At 41.0% G+C, this 16,697-nt stretch overlaps 1 protein-coding gene across 6 annotated transcripts in view; it reads right to left on the bottom strand.

The window, feature by feature from the left end:
• The window catches only part of HNRNPM (heterogeneous nuclear ribonucleoprotein M), a 40,398-nt gene that overhangs the window by 10,690 nt on the left and 13,011 nt on the right, over positions 1-16,697 (bottom strand). Inside the window, exons 3-13 of one of the 6 annotated variants that reach the window (XM_054583321.1) lie at positions 13,659-13,711; positions 12,719-12,726; positions 12,540-12,633; positions 11,192-11,230; positions 11,039-11,074; positions 10,183-10,336; positions 9,289-9,338; positions 7,601-7,661; positions 5,028-5,129; positions 3,662-3,706; positions 3,122-3,199 (exon numbers count right to left, since the gene is read on the bottom strand). In XM_054583321.1, coding sequence (XP_054439296.1) covers positions 3,122-3,199; positions 3,662-3,706; positions 5,028-5,129; positions 7,601-7,661; positions 9,289-9,338; positions 10,183-10,336; positions 11,039-11,074; positions 11,192-11,230; positions 12,540-12,633; positions 12,719-12,726; positions 13,659-13,711 — 720 coding nt within the window. Of the gene's footprint in view, positions 1-3,121; positions 3,200-3,661; positions 3,707-5,027; positions 5,130-7,600; positions 7,662-9,288; positions 9,339-10,182; positions 10,337-11,038; positions 11,231-12,539; positions 12,634-12,718; positions 12,782-13,658; positions 13,712-16,697 lie in introns of those variants that run through there. The other 5 variants (XM_054583320.1, XM_054583316.1, XM_054583319.1 and 2 more) reach the window with 5 other exon arrangements.

Consider the following 16,697-nt stretch of genomic DNA (forward strand, 5'->3'; position numbering starts at 1 on the left):
CTTGTGTTCTAAAGATTTTATTTGTTTTTAGAGAGAGGAGAAGGACACAAGAGAGGAAGAGAAACACTGATCAGTTGCCTCTCAAACACCCCCAACTGGGGACCTGGCCCACAACCCAGGCCTGTGCCCTGACCAGGAACCAAACCAGCAACCTCCTGGTCTGAGGGGCAACGCCCAACCAACCCATTAAGCCACACCAGTCAGGGCTTCACTTGTGTTTTAAAAAGACAACAACACAGAACTTCTGACCTGTATTCATAAACTTCAGGCAATAAAAACACAAAAATAAAAACAAAGGCCTTAGTTTCTGTGGGGAAAAGCCCTGCCACAGATGTTGCCACTTGAGAAAGCCTTTCATGACTCCTATCGCTGGCCACTTCTCTTCTCACATTCAGCTAAAGCAAGACTTAAAATGCATATCACAACCTTTCTCCTTCCCATAGTTAAGAGGCCCCTGAAAAACTTATTTTTTTACTCTTCACCAGAGAATATGTTTTATTCATTTTTAGAGGGGGGAGGTAGAGAAACATCCATGTGAGAGAAGCATCAATCACTGGCCTGTTGCATGTGCTCTGACCAGGGACTGAACCTGCAACCTTTTTGGTATATGGGACAACACTCCAAACAACTGAGCAACCCAGCGAGGGTTGAAAAAATCTAGTTCACTAATCCTGCTTCCCAGAACGATCAGGTAAACAACTGCTATATAATAAACACCTTTTATTACATTACAACAACAACAAAAAGCTTATATCCCTATGTTTTTAATGAAGTAAAAAAGTCTATTAGAGATGCAGCAGGAGGTTAGCTAGCCTTAATAAGAAAGGACACTAACATTAATAAGGAGATGCAGCAGATTCGGACAATGGTGGACTCTATACTCATAGTCTGAATCAACCCTACTAGGTAACTTGTGCAAGCCTATGTCTGGTGGGTGGAAAAGAATCCCGGAGTGGTATTGTAACAGATGGAGCTCTGCGGCACTCATTTAACCCTTACCACAAGCACGTGAACAAGGAACCCACCCCTCTTCAGAAAGTAAGTCCCCTGCAAGCATTAAGGCATTGCCAAAGGCCTCAGAACTCATCTTGCCAACTGTCCGCTGACCGTAAGGGTACAGGAAACCCTGTGTGAACTCCAAAGTGTTCCAAAGAGTTCTTATTTCACTGCAAAACACTGCATCAAATCAGTCATTATTTGATATGTGATAATATTTTCATTAATTCTTTTTATATCCATTCTATCAAGATTTGACATCTACTGAGTGACTGACTCCAAGAATCTGATTAAGTTCTAATTAGTCTAATGTTGTCAGCATCTGTGACTATAATATATGCATTATGATCATCAACTAAACACTGAATTAAATCTGAAACATCTTCAACCTTTTCCAGTGATTAAAACTTTTCTCACCCTGGCTGGGTAGCTCAGTTGGTTAGCGCATCATCCTGATGCACCAAGGTTGTGGGTTCTATCCCCAGTCAGGGCACATACAAGAATCAACCAATAAATGCACCAGTAAGTGGAAGAACAAACAGATTTCCCCCTGGCCCCATCCTAAGATAAAATTAAAAAAAAAAAAAAAAGAACTTTCCTGGGACCCAGCACAAGGACTCTAGAATTGATCCCACCCAATCAGTATCTCTGAACATCCAAGGACACAACCTAAGACACATCCTCCACTATGACTCCCCAAGAGAATCAGCACTTTAAATCTTCCATCACCAGGTTCAGAACTGTAACTTCTGCACTCCAGCTGCCAAGTCACCAGGATTTTGTCCCCATGGCTCAGCACAGCACCATCTACTTCTAAATCACATCAGTCCACTCAAAGTAACAAACCAAATCCCCTTTCTAATGACTCATCTGTTCTGAGTAAACACTTTATCAAGCCAGATTTCTCCAACTCTCATTTTTATTAAAAACCCAAAGAGCACACAAACCAGACAAGCCTGAGAGCACACTGGCAACACAGATCTCTGTCCCTTCATTCCTACCTTGTGATAAGGAGCTTCCTACCTCTTTTTCTCATCACCTAGAACAAGGTGCCCCATGAAGGATGACAGTTTATTCATTAAGAGTATCTTTTTCCAGCTGACAGTTAATGTCCATCCTAGTACGGTATATTTGCTATACACTATCTCCACATTATCCATTACAGACCAGCAAAGACAGGTTTAACACCAAATCTTTAATGACTTTCCATTCCAAGGAAGTTATGTGTATAAAGGAAGCAGTATTCCCACGGGTGGGCTCAGCAGTAACCACAACCAGAGGATTTTAGAAAGACAGACTGCAGGTTTCTCAGGTCCCACTCAACAGCCCTGCTGGTGAGGCAGGCTGACCCCAGTGCTAGGGACAATTCTAAAAGGCAGGACTGAAGGACATTAACAGCCGGACTCTGGAGCCAGACAGCCTGGGTCTATATCCCACCATTAATAGCCATGTGACCTTAGGCAAGTCACTCTGGGCCTCAGTTTCTGATGAAATGGGGTAACAGTACCTACAATCATGTGGTTCTTGCAAGGACTAAATGAAATAACACATTATTATTATAATTAATACCATATTTCTGTTGAGGTTGGAAAGGCTGTAAGATCTAAATAATAGTACACAAAAATTTGCATTACGTAAAAACTCAATTAATGCCTCTGCTCACAAGTCATCAGAGCAGATGATCACCAACTCATCAGTCCAGCACTCCAGGGTAGACATCAGTATCAAAACCGCCAAAGAAACCAATCCCTTACACTTGGAGACCATTTAAAGTGTGCAAAATATAAATACATATGTCTACATGGTGCTTCCCATTGTTGCAGGCAGTAAGAAAGCTTTAAAATTTTATTGGACAACTACTAGGGAAGATTTAGAACAGAGGACATTTCTGGAGTTTAGTGGCTAAATAAACACTTCCATTAAGTGTAGCTTCTGAAATACAAACTTATGATTTTACTGATATTTAAGACAATTTTTTGAAGACATGATGTTTGAAGACATCTGATTCAGTAGAAAAGTGGAAGGTGGAATCATTTATTTAAAATGGGCCTACTGCCTAAAGGTCACCCAAGAGCCAACAGCCAGCAAAGGGTAAGAGCAAGCAGGGAGGCAGCACTTGTCTTACCGTTTATTCTGCCCATGTTCATCCCAGATCCAAATCGACCCATGTTTTCCATACCACCACCAAAGGGCCCCTCCATGCCTGAAAGAGAATTCGCATTTCAACACCATCCCTCAGAGATTGCTTACACTGATCAGGAAAACTGTTTTCAAGAGTTTCATCTTGGGCATTTTCTATTTTCCGCCAGAAACTTACTTAACCAAAGTTTATGGACTTTTGAGAAACAACAACATCAACAATAACAACAAACTACTGCCCTCAAAAAGCTCATCTACTCTGATCCACCCCCTTCAGGAACAGACAAGCAAGAGAGGCCCAGGGAGATGAAGTGATTTGCCCAAGGTCACAGAGCCAGTAAGTGAGAAAGCCAGAACCAAAAGCCAAGACACCCACAGGAAGGACTGACAGGTGAAAATAACTGCAAGACTGAAACTTTTTGGAAACCAAAGTGAGAATTTCATGCAGGGCTTAAGAGAAAGGGGATGGGGACAGAAAACCATACCTAAAAGCATTTACATTTGCACTTTATTTTAAATTTCTTACCTCCCATTTTATTTATTCCAAATCCTATGCCTTCCATTCCCATTCCTTAAAAAGAAAAAGTCAATGCAAACTAAAATTATATCAAAGCAGTAACATTTTGAAGTTAAAAAACACAGGAAATTCTAAACCAGCAGATGTATAAAATATCCCTGATTACTAATATAATTTGCCAAGAAAAAAGGGGTAGGGCTCTACCATATCAACTGTCAAACAATCCCATTCCAGGAAAACTATTTAAACCTTTAACAAAATGATCACCATATGACTCAAAATTCTGCAGGGTCCACAGAGTTTACTTAAATGACCAAAGCAGGAAGTTTTTAACATGAAATCTAATTATCAGGTACAAACTAGGGAACATTCACTAGAAGATTATTTTAGTTAAGCAAAAGTCAATTTAAAATCCCTTTGAAAGGTGAAGTTCTCTAAGAAAAAGCAGTTCTAAAAGCACCAAGGCTTCTATCCCCCAACTACAGGCTTCCTCTTAGATGCCAGGCAGCAGGGTGGGCCGGGGAGAGTAGCAGAGCCATCTGAGGTGACTACCCAGGCCACTGGGGTTGGCTCCAGAGTTTAAGCTGAGAGGAAGACAAAGGATATACTGCACTGATAGTACAAGAGTAAAGGGCCCCCATCTTGCAATTAAAAGGGTTTCAAGAAAGACCTACGTCTGAAGTCATAAAAACAAAATATTTCTTAATAGTATATAAATGCCTCATTGCAGAGAAATGCAAATGCTAAACAGCAAAGTTTAAAGTTTATTCTGCACTTCCAAGCTTTCATTCATTAGCTATTTTTTACCTTCTTGAACAAAAACGACACTGTGCATCACATGTCCAGTGGCCTACAACAGCTATCAGCTATATTGTCATGCAATAAGCACCGCCCCCCCCCCCGCCCGTAACTTTTTGCATCCATCAATGCTCCTACCTCTAGAAGCCATGTCAACACCAAGGCCTGAGCCCAGGGGGGTTTGGGTAACAGACTATGGCAGTGCTGTGGTCCCATGGTCAGGAGACGTACAGTCTCTGTCACTGACTGATAGTGTGACCTTGAGCAAGACCAACTCTCTGGCTTGCCTCCTTTCATCAAATGGCTTAACTATCTCTGCTCAGAATGTCAGGCAAGGATAAAATGCTAAGGTATGATAGCTTTAGAAAAGAACTTCAACTTTAGAAAAAGAAGTTCAGAAAAAGTACAAAATACTGCCTTTTCCAAAATGAATCAAAGATGAGGAGGGAATTCTGTCCCAGTTAAATCTTTATTCCTTTTTAATTACTCAATGTCCAATTATCCCAATAATTATAATTATGCAATAACTTTTAACTTCCCCATAAACCCTCAATCAAGGCAACGCTGTAATTCTTACCTGCAGGTCCTATGTTTCCCATGCCAATGCCCTTATTCAGGTGATTGGCATCAATAGGCTGCCCTCCTGGTCCTAACCCCATGCCAATACCACCAAGTCCATCTGAAAGAAAAAGAGAAAGTCAAGTGTAGATTCCACTAACTCAGAATAAACCATGACCCTCAACGGCAAAGAGAGTCACAGCTGTCACACTCCATTCCCACCCACCAGCACCACCAGCAAACCCAGGGTCTAATTTGTAACTCAACACTGGTACAATGGGAAGGTCTCCTTTCTAAGGCATAACCTTTAATATGCAATTATTGATTGGATTTTATGATATGTATAAAAGGGCAACTAAATATCAGTTCACTGGAAACTTACAGAGAACTATGAACAACTCACACAAATTTGCCCACCTCCACCTCCCAGCCTGGCAGCCCAAAGTACTTCTCTCATAAAAAAATCAATGTTATAAACCAGCCAATGAGCCACTGGGCATACTCTATTCTCTGACTGCTGCAGGCGGTTTTAGTAACAATGGAGTTAGTGGATTTACAGAACCCATCCTCTACCCAGAGCTTCTTAACCCAAGGACAGATAGATACTCAGTCCACCCTTGACTCCATGCTCCACAAACAGGGACCCAAGAATATAGACTGGTCTCAAAATAGCCACCAAGGCCTGAGACAGTGTCAGACACTTGCAACAGTCTAGTCTGAGGCTTAAACCAAGACAAGGCAAGTGGTTTTTAAGTGGGGGAAAAAAAGTTCCTTTAGAAAGGGAGGTGGGGGGAGACAGAAAAAGGTAGAGGTGGGGGGGAGATAGAAAAGGGTATGGGGGGCATAAATGGTGATGGAAGGAGACTTGACTTGCAGTGGTGAACAGTCAATACACAGCTGATGTATTAGAATTGTGCACCTGAGACCTGTATAATTTTATTAACCGTCACCCCTATAAATTCAATTTTTAAAAAACCCCAAGTTCCCGAGTATTTAATCTGATTAACACCCACTTTTAAATTGCATAGAAACAGCAGCAAGAAGCCACCAAAGTTACTTACTCCCCAAAGCGCTGAAGACTTTCAAGTCACCCCTCTGAAATGCGCTCAGAAACCAAAAGCCACAGACAGCGGGCTCCCCGGGGCCCAGTGCGCGCCCGCCACAGTTGCCATGCAGTACCCAGCCCCCTACTGTCCACCAGAGCCGTGACCCTGAACCTGGGTGATCACTGCAAGTGAGCACACTGATTATGACAAAGAAATGTGGTCCTTCCATAAATAACTGTTAACTTTCCAAAGATAAGCCATCTCCTACTCTGGAAGCCATCGAACTCCCTTCACCATCTGCCTCTATTATGCTTCTATAATCCTAAACGGCAAAGGTGCTCAAGAGCTGGTGCTCTAGTCTCTGACAGTCTCAAACTTAAGGCACTGCTCCCAGACAGGAGGCCACGCCCCAACCGCCTTACCTGGTGGGAAGTCTACCCTAACACAGCACAGGCAGGTCCCACCCCCAACTCCCCCCACCCCATCTGCCCTGCAGTCCTTCTCCCACATGCTGGCCTGGCCTGCACCAGTTAATTCCCCAACCCTCATGCTAAGCAGGCGCTCTCCCCCGCACCGCTGTCTGTGGGCAGGCTCAGCTCACCCTGTGGGCTTGCCAAGCGGAGTGCCTCGGGCTTCACTAATGTGTGTCATGTCCACCCCTGTGGAGACCTATCAACTAGCCTCCCCCATTGCAGCACAGGTTTCACCTGGACGTTGCAAATAACCCTATATAAAAAGTGATTGTTGCACTTCACGTACTTTTAAGATTCACCCCTTTAAAGTGTACAGCTTGGTGATTTTTAGTATATTCCGAGTTATGCAATCACCACCACCACCTAATTCCAGAACACTTTCATCACTCCAAAAAGAAAACCCATCCCCATTAGCAGTCACTCTCCATTTACTCCTTTCCCCAGCCCTTGGTAACCATTAATATACTTTCTGCCTACGGATTCACCTGTTCTAGATGTTTCCTACAGAGGGAATCAAGTCTCGTCCATGCTGTAACATGTATCAGTACTTCATTCCTTTTCATGGTTGCGTAATGTTTCATTGTGTAGATTTACCACAGTGTACTTATCCACTCACCAGCTGAAATCATGCTGCCATCAACATCCCTGTGTGAGTTTCTGTGTGGATGTAAGTTCTCCTAGAATGTACCTAGGAGTGGAACTGCTAGGCCACATGGTGATAACCAATCTTTCCGGACCCAAGTGCAGCCTAGCTTTAATTCCCTTTGCAGCTTCGGGTTCTTTATTCCCACCAGGATCCTTTTCAAAATGCCCGACTAAGTCCTCTACATCCTGAGAGGCCAGCCTCCCTCACGACAATGTAATTCTAACAATCCTTGCTAAATTATAAATCTCTCCTCATTTTTCACCCTGGAAAAAATGTATAGAAGAAAACCCCTTTTGAACTTCTCCCTCAAGAATGGTCAAGCATACTACAGAATAACATGGCACAAGGTAAGTTTAAGAGTAATTGTAGTTTTCTGGTTAGTATAAATCAAATCCAAAATCTCAGCCATAATAATTGAGACACTTACGGGGAAGTTGTTGTGGGCGCTCAGGAGGGAAAAAATCTCCCTTTGGTAATGCCCTCTCATCCTGAAAGAGAAAGGAAAGACTTTGCAATAGCAAAAGATGGAACAACTATCAACAGACGACTAGGCTGATAAATTATTGATACCCCCTCATCATGGAATACCATCCAAATATCAAAAAGAGTGTGAGAAACTTCTTGGCAGCTTCTGCGTAAAGCGGGAAGGATTAAGATATATAATCATGCGGTTCCTGTGGGGGATGAACAGTCCCTGGGCATGAAGCAAGAGCAAGACTTTCTCATGCTATCTTTTTCATGCTTTTTGACTTTTTTTTATAAAAGGTTTTATTTATTTATTTTTAGACAGAAGGGAAGGGAAAGAGAGAAACATCAATGTGTGGTTGCCTCTCACACGCCCCACACTGGGGGCCTGGCCCACAACCCAGGCCTATGCCCTGACTGGGAATCAAACCAGCGATCCTTTGTTTCGCAGTCTGGCGCTCAAGCCACTGAGCCACACCAGCCAGGGATGCTTTTTGACTTTTAAATGACATGAAGCAATTACCTATTTTTAAAAAACTGAATGTCCCTTTATACTCCCTTTTAGTTTCTTTCTGAATGTGAGTTCTAACTACATGGCCCTCACCATGCTCCAGTCATGTTTGCAGTACCTGCTATCTTTGGCACAGCCAGAGCAGGACTAATGTTTATACTGAAGCACTTCAACGGAACTGTAAAGGCTGGCTGCACCACAGACTTAATTAATTAGGTTCACAACAGGTAAGATGCTAACTAAACATACTGAATTAACTGGAAGCCCAGGTATATAACCATTTTTTTAATTGATCATTTCTCAAGCAGGATACTCAACTGACCTCCTGACCATGCCAATCAGCCAACTGTGCAAAGAAAACTACCTGAAGAGAGCTGCCTGAAATGTCATAAATGTGCTCACCACAGCCAGACCCTATTTAACTTAGACCAGCGATTTTCAACCTTTTCCATCCCATGGCATATATAAACTAATTACTGCAATTCCATGGCACACCAAAAAATGTATTTTTTGTCAATATGACAAAAAAAAAATTATAATTTTGAGCCACTCACACCAGTTGGCTATTACTGTTTTGGCTGTTGTGATTTAAAAAAAACAAAAACACACAAAAAAAGGACTATTTTTAGAGAAAGGGGGAGGGAGGGAGGAAGAGACGGAGAGAAACACCCATGTGAGAGAGAAAGATCAATCAAACAGTTGCCTCTTCTTGTACATGCCCCTACCGGGGACTCAACCCAGAACCCAGGCATATGCCCTGACCAGGAATCAAACCAGCGACCTTTCTCTCTGCAGGACAGGACCCAACCAACTGACCCACACCGGTCAGAGCAATGTTGTCACTTTTTAATTTGGCAAACTATGGGAAAAGAGGTAAGTGCCCTGACTAAACAGTTAGGTATTAGAGGATTTAGTACAGAATTATACATCTGAAACCTATTACTTTATTAACCAATGTCACCCCAATAAACTCAATTATAGTCAGGTATTACTTGTTTTAAATAGTCTTGTGGCCTACTGGTTGAATATCACTGTCTTAGACTAATCGATAAATAATGGCTATGTGTGCACTCCCAATAATCCCGTGTTTCTGCCAGACTTATCTGAATCTATTATGGAGAAAGATCCCATTAACTTACCATTTTCACATGCATTGGTCTATCAAATAGCAGTTGGCCGTTAAACATAGCTGGTATTACAATTAAGGATATTTCCTACAATTCTAAAAACACGCATAGCAAGAGAGGAGAGAAAAATAATTCAACTGCTACCAGTCCCTCTAAACCATGAATTTATCAGTTTTGATTCCTCATTACATTTCAAGTGTCTGTATTTGGTTCTCAAGTCAGCATAAAAGGAACAATAAACAAAATTCAGGTGGGAAAAAAAAGAAGTTAAACCTCAGCTTACACCTTAGATATAGAACTTCATTCTTACAGCCTATACTTCTTGCCAAACCATCCTCTTAAGCACTAGCATCAGTTTTCTGTATGTGTCCAACGGGCCAGGTATCCTAACTATTTTTTGAGGTACCATGTTTTCTGGGCAAAACACTCAGCAAGTCTTGCCTAAATTTACTGACTTTGTTCCTGTGTGGTCTTCTCCACGATGGCGACAAAAATGTAACTCCAGTGTAAGAAGCCTAGTATAACAGATAAGTGCTGCTTCTACAATGATGTATATCAACTAGAGAGATAGGGCCCTGCAAAGGCGTACATATAAAATGATTAAATTTCTTTCTAGCGGCACATTATTTCGAGCCCCCCCACCCCAACCAGACTCCTCTAAAAAGAAGTCACAGAAAAAGACCACTCATGGGCATGTGGTCTACTTTCTAACCAGCCATTCTATCTACACAAGACTAAATCAATTCCATTCCAGAGAACTCTCAAATTCCACAGAAATAAATGCATTCCTCTAGCCATTCAGGAAATACTGGCACACAAAGTTACCACTTCTGCACACAAACCTGTATTACTAATACAACAGTTAGACAAACATTCGCCAAGAGTTAAATTTCAGTAAAAGGATACATATAGCTTGCACAGCTTCAATGGACTGTTCAAAAGTAACAGTGCCTATTCCACGGCTTTTTCCGTCTTTATCCTCAAGAATGTCTGCCCGGACCACCACACCAGCCATACTAAAAACTTCCTTCAGTTTCTTCCAGCCAACTTTATAATCCAGCTAATCAAGAGAAGGGGAAAGAAAATCTCAATGTAAACATCTTAAGAAAAACAACATTTTTATTACATGCATGCAACATGCCTTGGTTGGAACAAGCATGAGAAAAAATATGTCACAAAAACTTATATGGACTGCAGTGGAATCTTTCAAGTAGGATTAGAAAGCTGGCCTTAACTGCCATTTACAGTCTCTTTTCTCTGAAAGAACAACTTAAGTCACCACATACATTTATAATGCTTGCATTTGAATAGTTAAAAAAAAATTTGTTCCCCAGAGTTTATCACCATCCTCCCCTCTGCACTTTCTTTCAAAAATATTTCCCTTTGCAATGAAAGGCATTAGCATTTATCCCAGACACAAGAAGAGGGAAATATCAGTATGGTGTCTCTGCTCAGAAGCTTTTTTACCCTGCACCCACCCACAAGAATGCAGCAGACTTCAGCCGCCACTTTTGTAAATACTAGTAAAGCTTGGTAAACACAGACCCAGGAGACCACAGTCAAACCTGTGACTTATGACTGCAGTGGTCATTAGGGAATAAGCCCAACCCCGATGTTGATTTTTAAAAACAGATCAAGAAAATAATATAACCCTCTCAAGTTTTTCTTCTCAAATATCAAATCTACTTTTATAACACACTGCCAAGGTTGTTTAATAAAGTTCTGATTATTTTTTCTACTCCAGACAGTTTCATTTACTTACGTTTGCTACAAATACTGTGCTTCCAAGTCTTCCAGCCTGTAATGCATGGATAATCTCATTTGGGATGTTAGGATTATTTAGGATACTGGGTGGGATATTAATCATTCCTGGGCCACCTGGTCCCATACCCATCCCACCAGTCGTAGCCATCACCTTTTGCATTGCTCTCCTGGCATGTTCACCATCAGGATCCTAAAACGAGCAAAAAAGTGTTACTGACCCAGTGACAACTAAAACCATGCTTGTACAGTAAGTGATATTCCCAAAATTTTAGAAATTGAGAGGTTGTTTGGAAAGCATTTCTCAAAATCTAAAACGAGAAACTCAAACTGACTAAAACCACCAGGCCAGAAAGAATCTCAGCTAGAGGAACAAGGAAGAAAGGAAGGGTGTAAAATTTAGCTCTCCAATGAATTAAGTAAAAAATAAAAGAGGGCGTGGTGGGAGTTTTGACATAATTAGTTGACGTAATATAGAACGTCCAGATTTAAATAAGATCTTCGCAGGCTTGATATAGTTGAATCTTACTAATTCCACGGGGTTTTGTAATTCCTGCAAACCCCATCAGTGATTTTTCCAAAAGTCTGAAAACACAGTTCCAGATCACCAAGGCACTCCGTCCTTCACGTTATTCAGGCATCTGACTCCTGCATAAAGTCTGGACAGGTTTGTGAAGCTCTGGTATTGACACTATTCTTGAACTCTCTGCCCTTTCCTGTGTCACACCTTCAACACACAAGAGAACAAACTCTACAATACTTTCCTCTCCGACCTCTGAATATACTGATCTTCCTCCAAGAAAACCAGGTAAAAATAAGTTAAGGGACTGAATCACAAAAAACCTCTCTCTTCTTTGAAGGAGAGAGGTATATGATTTGGGTTAGATATGAAAGATGACTTGAGCCATGACAAACTCCATTTTAAAGAGATTAAAAAAAGAAAGAAAGAAAAGAAAAAGAAAAAGATGAGCCCTGACTGGTGTGGCTCAGTGGGCTAGGCGTTGTCCCACAAACTGAAAGGCCGCCGGTTCAATTACCAGTGCAGGTCAGGGCACATGCTTAAGTTCCCAGCCAGACCCCTAGTTCAGGGCATGCAAAAGGCAGATGATGGATGTTTCCCTGTATCTTTCTTCTTCCCTCCCCCACCTCTCTAAAAATAAACAAAATCTTCTTTAAAAAATAGGGTAACAACAAGATTTTTTAAAAAAATAAAGAAGATGGGCCAAGAATATGGGTCGAACTGGGTAAAACTGTAGGTACAGAACCTCTTAAAAACAATAGAAAACAACAGGGTCAGCCTGAGTGCCTCTGAGAAAATACAACAGTCGCTCAGGATGTACTCAGCCACTAATTCAAACTTCTTATCTGAGTGACTACTGAAGCCTGCGACTGACCGTCTTCATTTAAAACAGGTTGGTCTGCACCATAAAACATAGCCCAGGACTATTTTTGTCTTTTCCTAAATCCAAATATGAACAATATCCAGTGTTTCAAGAGCTTACTTCTTTGACTTTCAGTGGTCGTCCACTCAGACTATGCTTGTTTAGAACTTCGGCAGCTTTTTTCATGCTCTCTTCCATCTTGAATTCAACAACACTATGAAGAGTGAAAAGGAAATGAGTGAAACCAGTTCTGCAACTGAGAAGGCTCAATTGCTAATAAGTAACTAGACAATACTTACGCACATCCCTTTGGAAGAGGCCACAGACCAATCAGAAGAGCAAAGAAAGGGGGGGAAAAAAGAAAAGAAAAAATAGTAAATAACAATGACAGTCATAAAAATGTTTATGTAACAAAGTTAGGTTTTTGTTTTTTTTTAATCAACCCTTCTAAGAGGATGCTGAAGAAGTGTCTTGCCTAGCCTTCCTCATTAAAAGCTGGGCTCCTCATCATCTCCTTTTCCTGCACATTACCAGCATTGCACTACAGTTGCTGAAGTTATAATAAGCAGACCTAAATTCAGATTCTCCAAAAAAAAGTAAATAAAAAAAAAATCACACAAACTTTAGATCTGCTTCCCTCTGTACTCAATCAATTCCTTATCATACTCCTCCTAAATCCATCCCTTCCATAACCTGAGCTCATCCTTTTGATTATTCTAGGCCATTCTATTGCACGACAGAAAATAGTTTATTTTTCTCTTTAAACTAGGCCAATTTTAAACGTTCAGGTTTAAATTTTTGTTTTACAATTTACTGGCACAAAGGCAACTTTTCGTAATCTTTGGTTCACACAACTTTCAAATTCAGCAAACAACCGAGAGTAACATTTTCTAGACAAGAACACACGTTTTACATTAATATACCACCACTAAAATTCCATGCATAATTCACACACAGCCAATTCCTCTGTTAACAAAGAGACAATGCTACGATTGGTCCCCAGTTATCAAAATTGGGCATCCAAACAGAATACCAAAAAGCTCTTTGGCCAGCCATTTGGAAAAGCGGGACTCCCGTTTGCAAATCCCTTCCCACCCCACTCAAATGTTTGGCAAAATCAAACATGGCTACTGTAACATGAGCACTCACTGCCTTCCTGATTTCATTCGATTCCACGCCACCATACAGTTACATTTTTCATGTAGTAAATCCACAGAAGAAATTCTCTCAGACACTTACCCTTGACTTTCCTTCAGCGTCCATTAAGAGCTCCACGTATGTTACCTCACCAACTACAAATCAGTTTCCAGACGACACATAAACCAAGGGAGAAAAGCCAAGAAAACAATGGGAATTTAGAACAATCATCAGCAACCTTGTATGGAGCCTCTGCCTTATAAGAAAGCCCAGAAACACTCCATATTCTCTAAACCACAGAACTAGGCATTACAGGTGTGCAGTAAAGGTAGGTGAAACTCATTAACAATATGTCCTTGATGTTCCTCCCACCACAAACAAGCTATTTCCACAGATTTCCATATCAATTTCCCTGTCTGGACTCTCATTCATGACGAGAGGCAATCCAAATCTATAGGAAAGAAATCTGCGTGATTCACTTTTTGGGGGAAAGGAGGAAAAGTTCTACACATATACTCTTACTGGTGAAAGCTGGTAAACAGCACAAATTGCAGTGCTGCTAAGCTTAGCTCAAATGCTAAATCAAGGGATGTATATATGCTCAAAGGCGTACGTACACACTGTGTTCCGGGATACACGGGTGGGCAATCTGTCTAATAGCACAGGGCCCTGCACTCAGAAGGGCAATGTGCTTGGTTTAATGCTGTTGTTGTGGTCTTGAAATTCCTAATTTTTAAACAAGGGCCCACGTTTTCACTTTGCACTACACCCCACAAATTCTGTAGCTGGTCCTGCATACAGCACGGGGCCCAACAACTGTCAGAGGTAGTGGTGTTTGAATATCCAATCGCAAAACCAGAGCGGCATCTGGATTCTCTTCAGTGAATTAAACCAGGCTTATTCCTGTTGCTTTCCCAAAGTACCCATTAAAAGACACAGATAAATGCAAATTTAGAGCTCAGTTTGCATCTAGACAATTAAACAGACTCACTTGACTCTAATCTACACAAAGGGGAAAAAACAAAGCATTTCAAAAGAGTCTGCAGATTTTCCTCAAGGTTTGGATTGCCAATTCATGACCACCATGACCAGATGTTAAAACCCATCAAGTCAACCATTAAAATGGCTGCTGAACTTGAAGATGGCACACAGAAAACAGAAATTTAAAGCCTTAACTTGGAGAAAACAATCTCTATGCAGCATCCCCTAAGCCAAGAAAGAGCTTTTGTTCTCAGATATATCCTTCTTTTTTAGAGTTATTTATGATGGTAAAGTCTTCTCCAACGCAGTTTGATTTAGCAGTACAAGGGTAAAAATAACCCTCCTTAATGGATGGCCTCAACAAGTCCTGCCTATTTTAACTCTGTTGTTCTAAGGATATTAAAATTATAGGATTTAAAAATTAATATTCCAAGAAGATATTTAAATGGAAAATTATTTTAAAATAAAATTAACAATTTGAAAGGCATATTAGTAATATATTTGCATGGCTGTTGAAGGCCAAGTGTTCAAAGTTTAAGTCTACAGCCTTGCCTTCCTTGCCCTTTCCTGAAATGTGAACCAAACCAGCACTTTACACAAAACAGGAAGGAGAATCAGTAGGGAGGTGAAGAAAGGAAACAGGAACAACTGGGAAATTTAACATGGAGTACACACTCCTGAGGGGCAAACTGAAAAATAATCACACACAAGGGACAGTTGTACAAACTGGCTTTATTTACCCACACAGAAATAAAACAATTCCAGAAAGTTGTGTCCTTTCCTGGAGCCATGTTAAGAGCCATTTACTTCAATAGCAGCAGCCATTTGAGGACCAACAGCACGTCTCCACTTAAATGAAAACGCCAAGTAGTACTAAGACAGTGAAGAGAGAACCCAAGTTTATTTCCTATGATCTGTGACTGTGACTACTGCCTTATGTCCTTAATAAATAAAATAATCACAGTATTTAACTTGAGGACAGCTGTAACTACGTTGTCAAAATTCAAATACTGTTGCACCTGGACAGTTTCTAGACTGTGCCCATAAAGATACTTTATCAAAAAGACAGCACTGCAACCTAAAAACCAAGCAAGTCCCAAACAAACTTTTTTCCACGGTCATAACCATTTTAACAAATACCAGGTTTAGAAATCAGGACTATTCACACTTAACATTCTAGTAGTGGCACACAACCAACCTTCAATCCTCTGCACCAATAATTTGCTTAGAATGTTCCCTCTCCTTTCTCCCCAAATGATAGTTTAGTAAAAACAAAATTTACATTAAACTAACTCTCCCTCGTCTCAGGCTGGCCCTGAGTGAGGCAGTCACTGTGGCTCTGGCCCAGGTAGTGCTGTCCCCAAGGATCATCAGCAGTTAACTAAACCATGCTCCTCCTTACTCCTGACCTCCACCCTGGGAGGCCTCATCCATTCAGAGACAGGAGCAAATCCGTGCCACAGGATCTGCAACAGCTGCTGATTCGTACTTCCCTGTAGGAAGACAGTGAGAAAGCCCGTAAAAGACTACTTCTCTTTTAGTTCTAAATATTAAATAAAGCAAAACCTACTTAATAATCCGTACAACGATCAACAAAACTTTGAAGACAAAATCTGCCAACTATCAACCTGGTCACAGTCAATTAAATAAAGTTTAAATGAGCCAACCAACCAGAGCAGAGCACTGAGAGGCAGAGTTGACAAACTGGCAGTAGCAACAATATCACCGAAATGGCATTCACAGGTGTTAATGGAAACTAGTGTTGCTCCTCTCTCCCCTTTGAACATGGATGGAATCCCAAAGGTGGCTGAGACAAATTCATTCTGCTGCAGCTTAAACAGTGAACTGTCTACAAGAAAAAAAACTAAGACTTTAAAAAGCCTAATAATGACAAATGCTATCACCTACCTTTATTTTAAAATGCTCCAAGAAATCATTTTTAACCAACATTTAGGTGGATTATTAAAAATACTGCCTCAAGAAAAGAAAAAAATTCTAAAGTGACAAAACAAAAAATACATAACAAATACATATGGCTATATATAGCGCCAAAAATAAAAGGCACCAGGAGGTTAAATAGATGAGCAACCCCTCTGCCACCCCTCCCCCTCCAAAAAATCCAGGCAATCCTTGGAGCTACTCTAACACTTCTGCATGTAT

The sequence above is a fragment of the Pteronotus mesoamericanus genome, unplaced genomic scaffold, assembly GCF_021234165.1.
Source record: "Pteronotus mesoamericanus isolate MK-2021 breed Mesoamerican mustached bat unplaced genomic scaffold, CSHL_Meso_final contig_730, whole genome shotgun sequence".
In the NCBI taxonomy this organism is placed as follows: domain Eukaryota; kingdom Metazoa; phylum Chordata; class Mammalia; order Chiroptera; family Mormoopidae; genus Pteronotus; species Pteronotus mesoamericanus.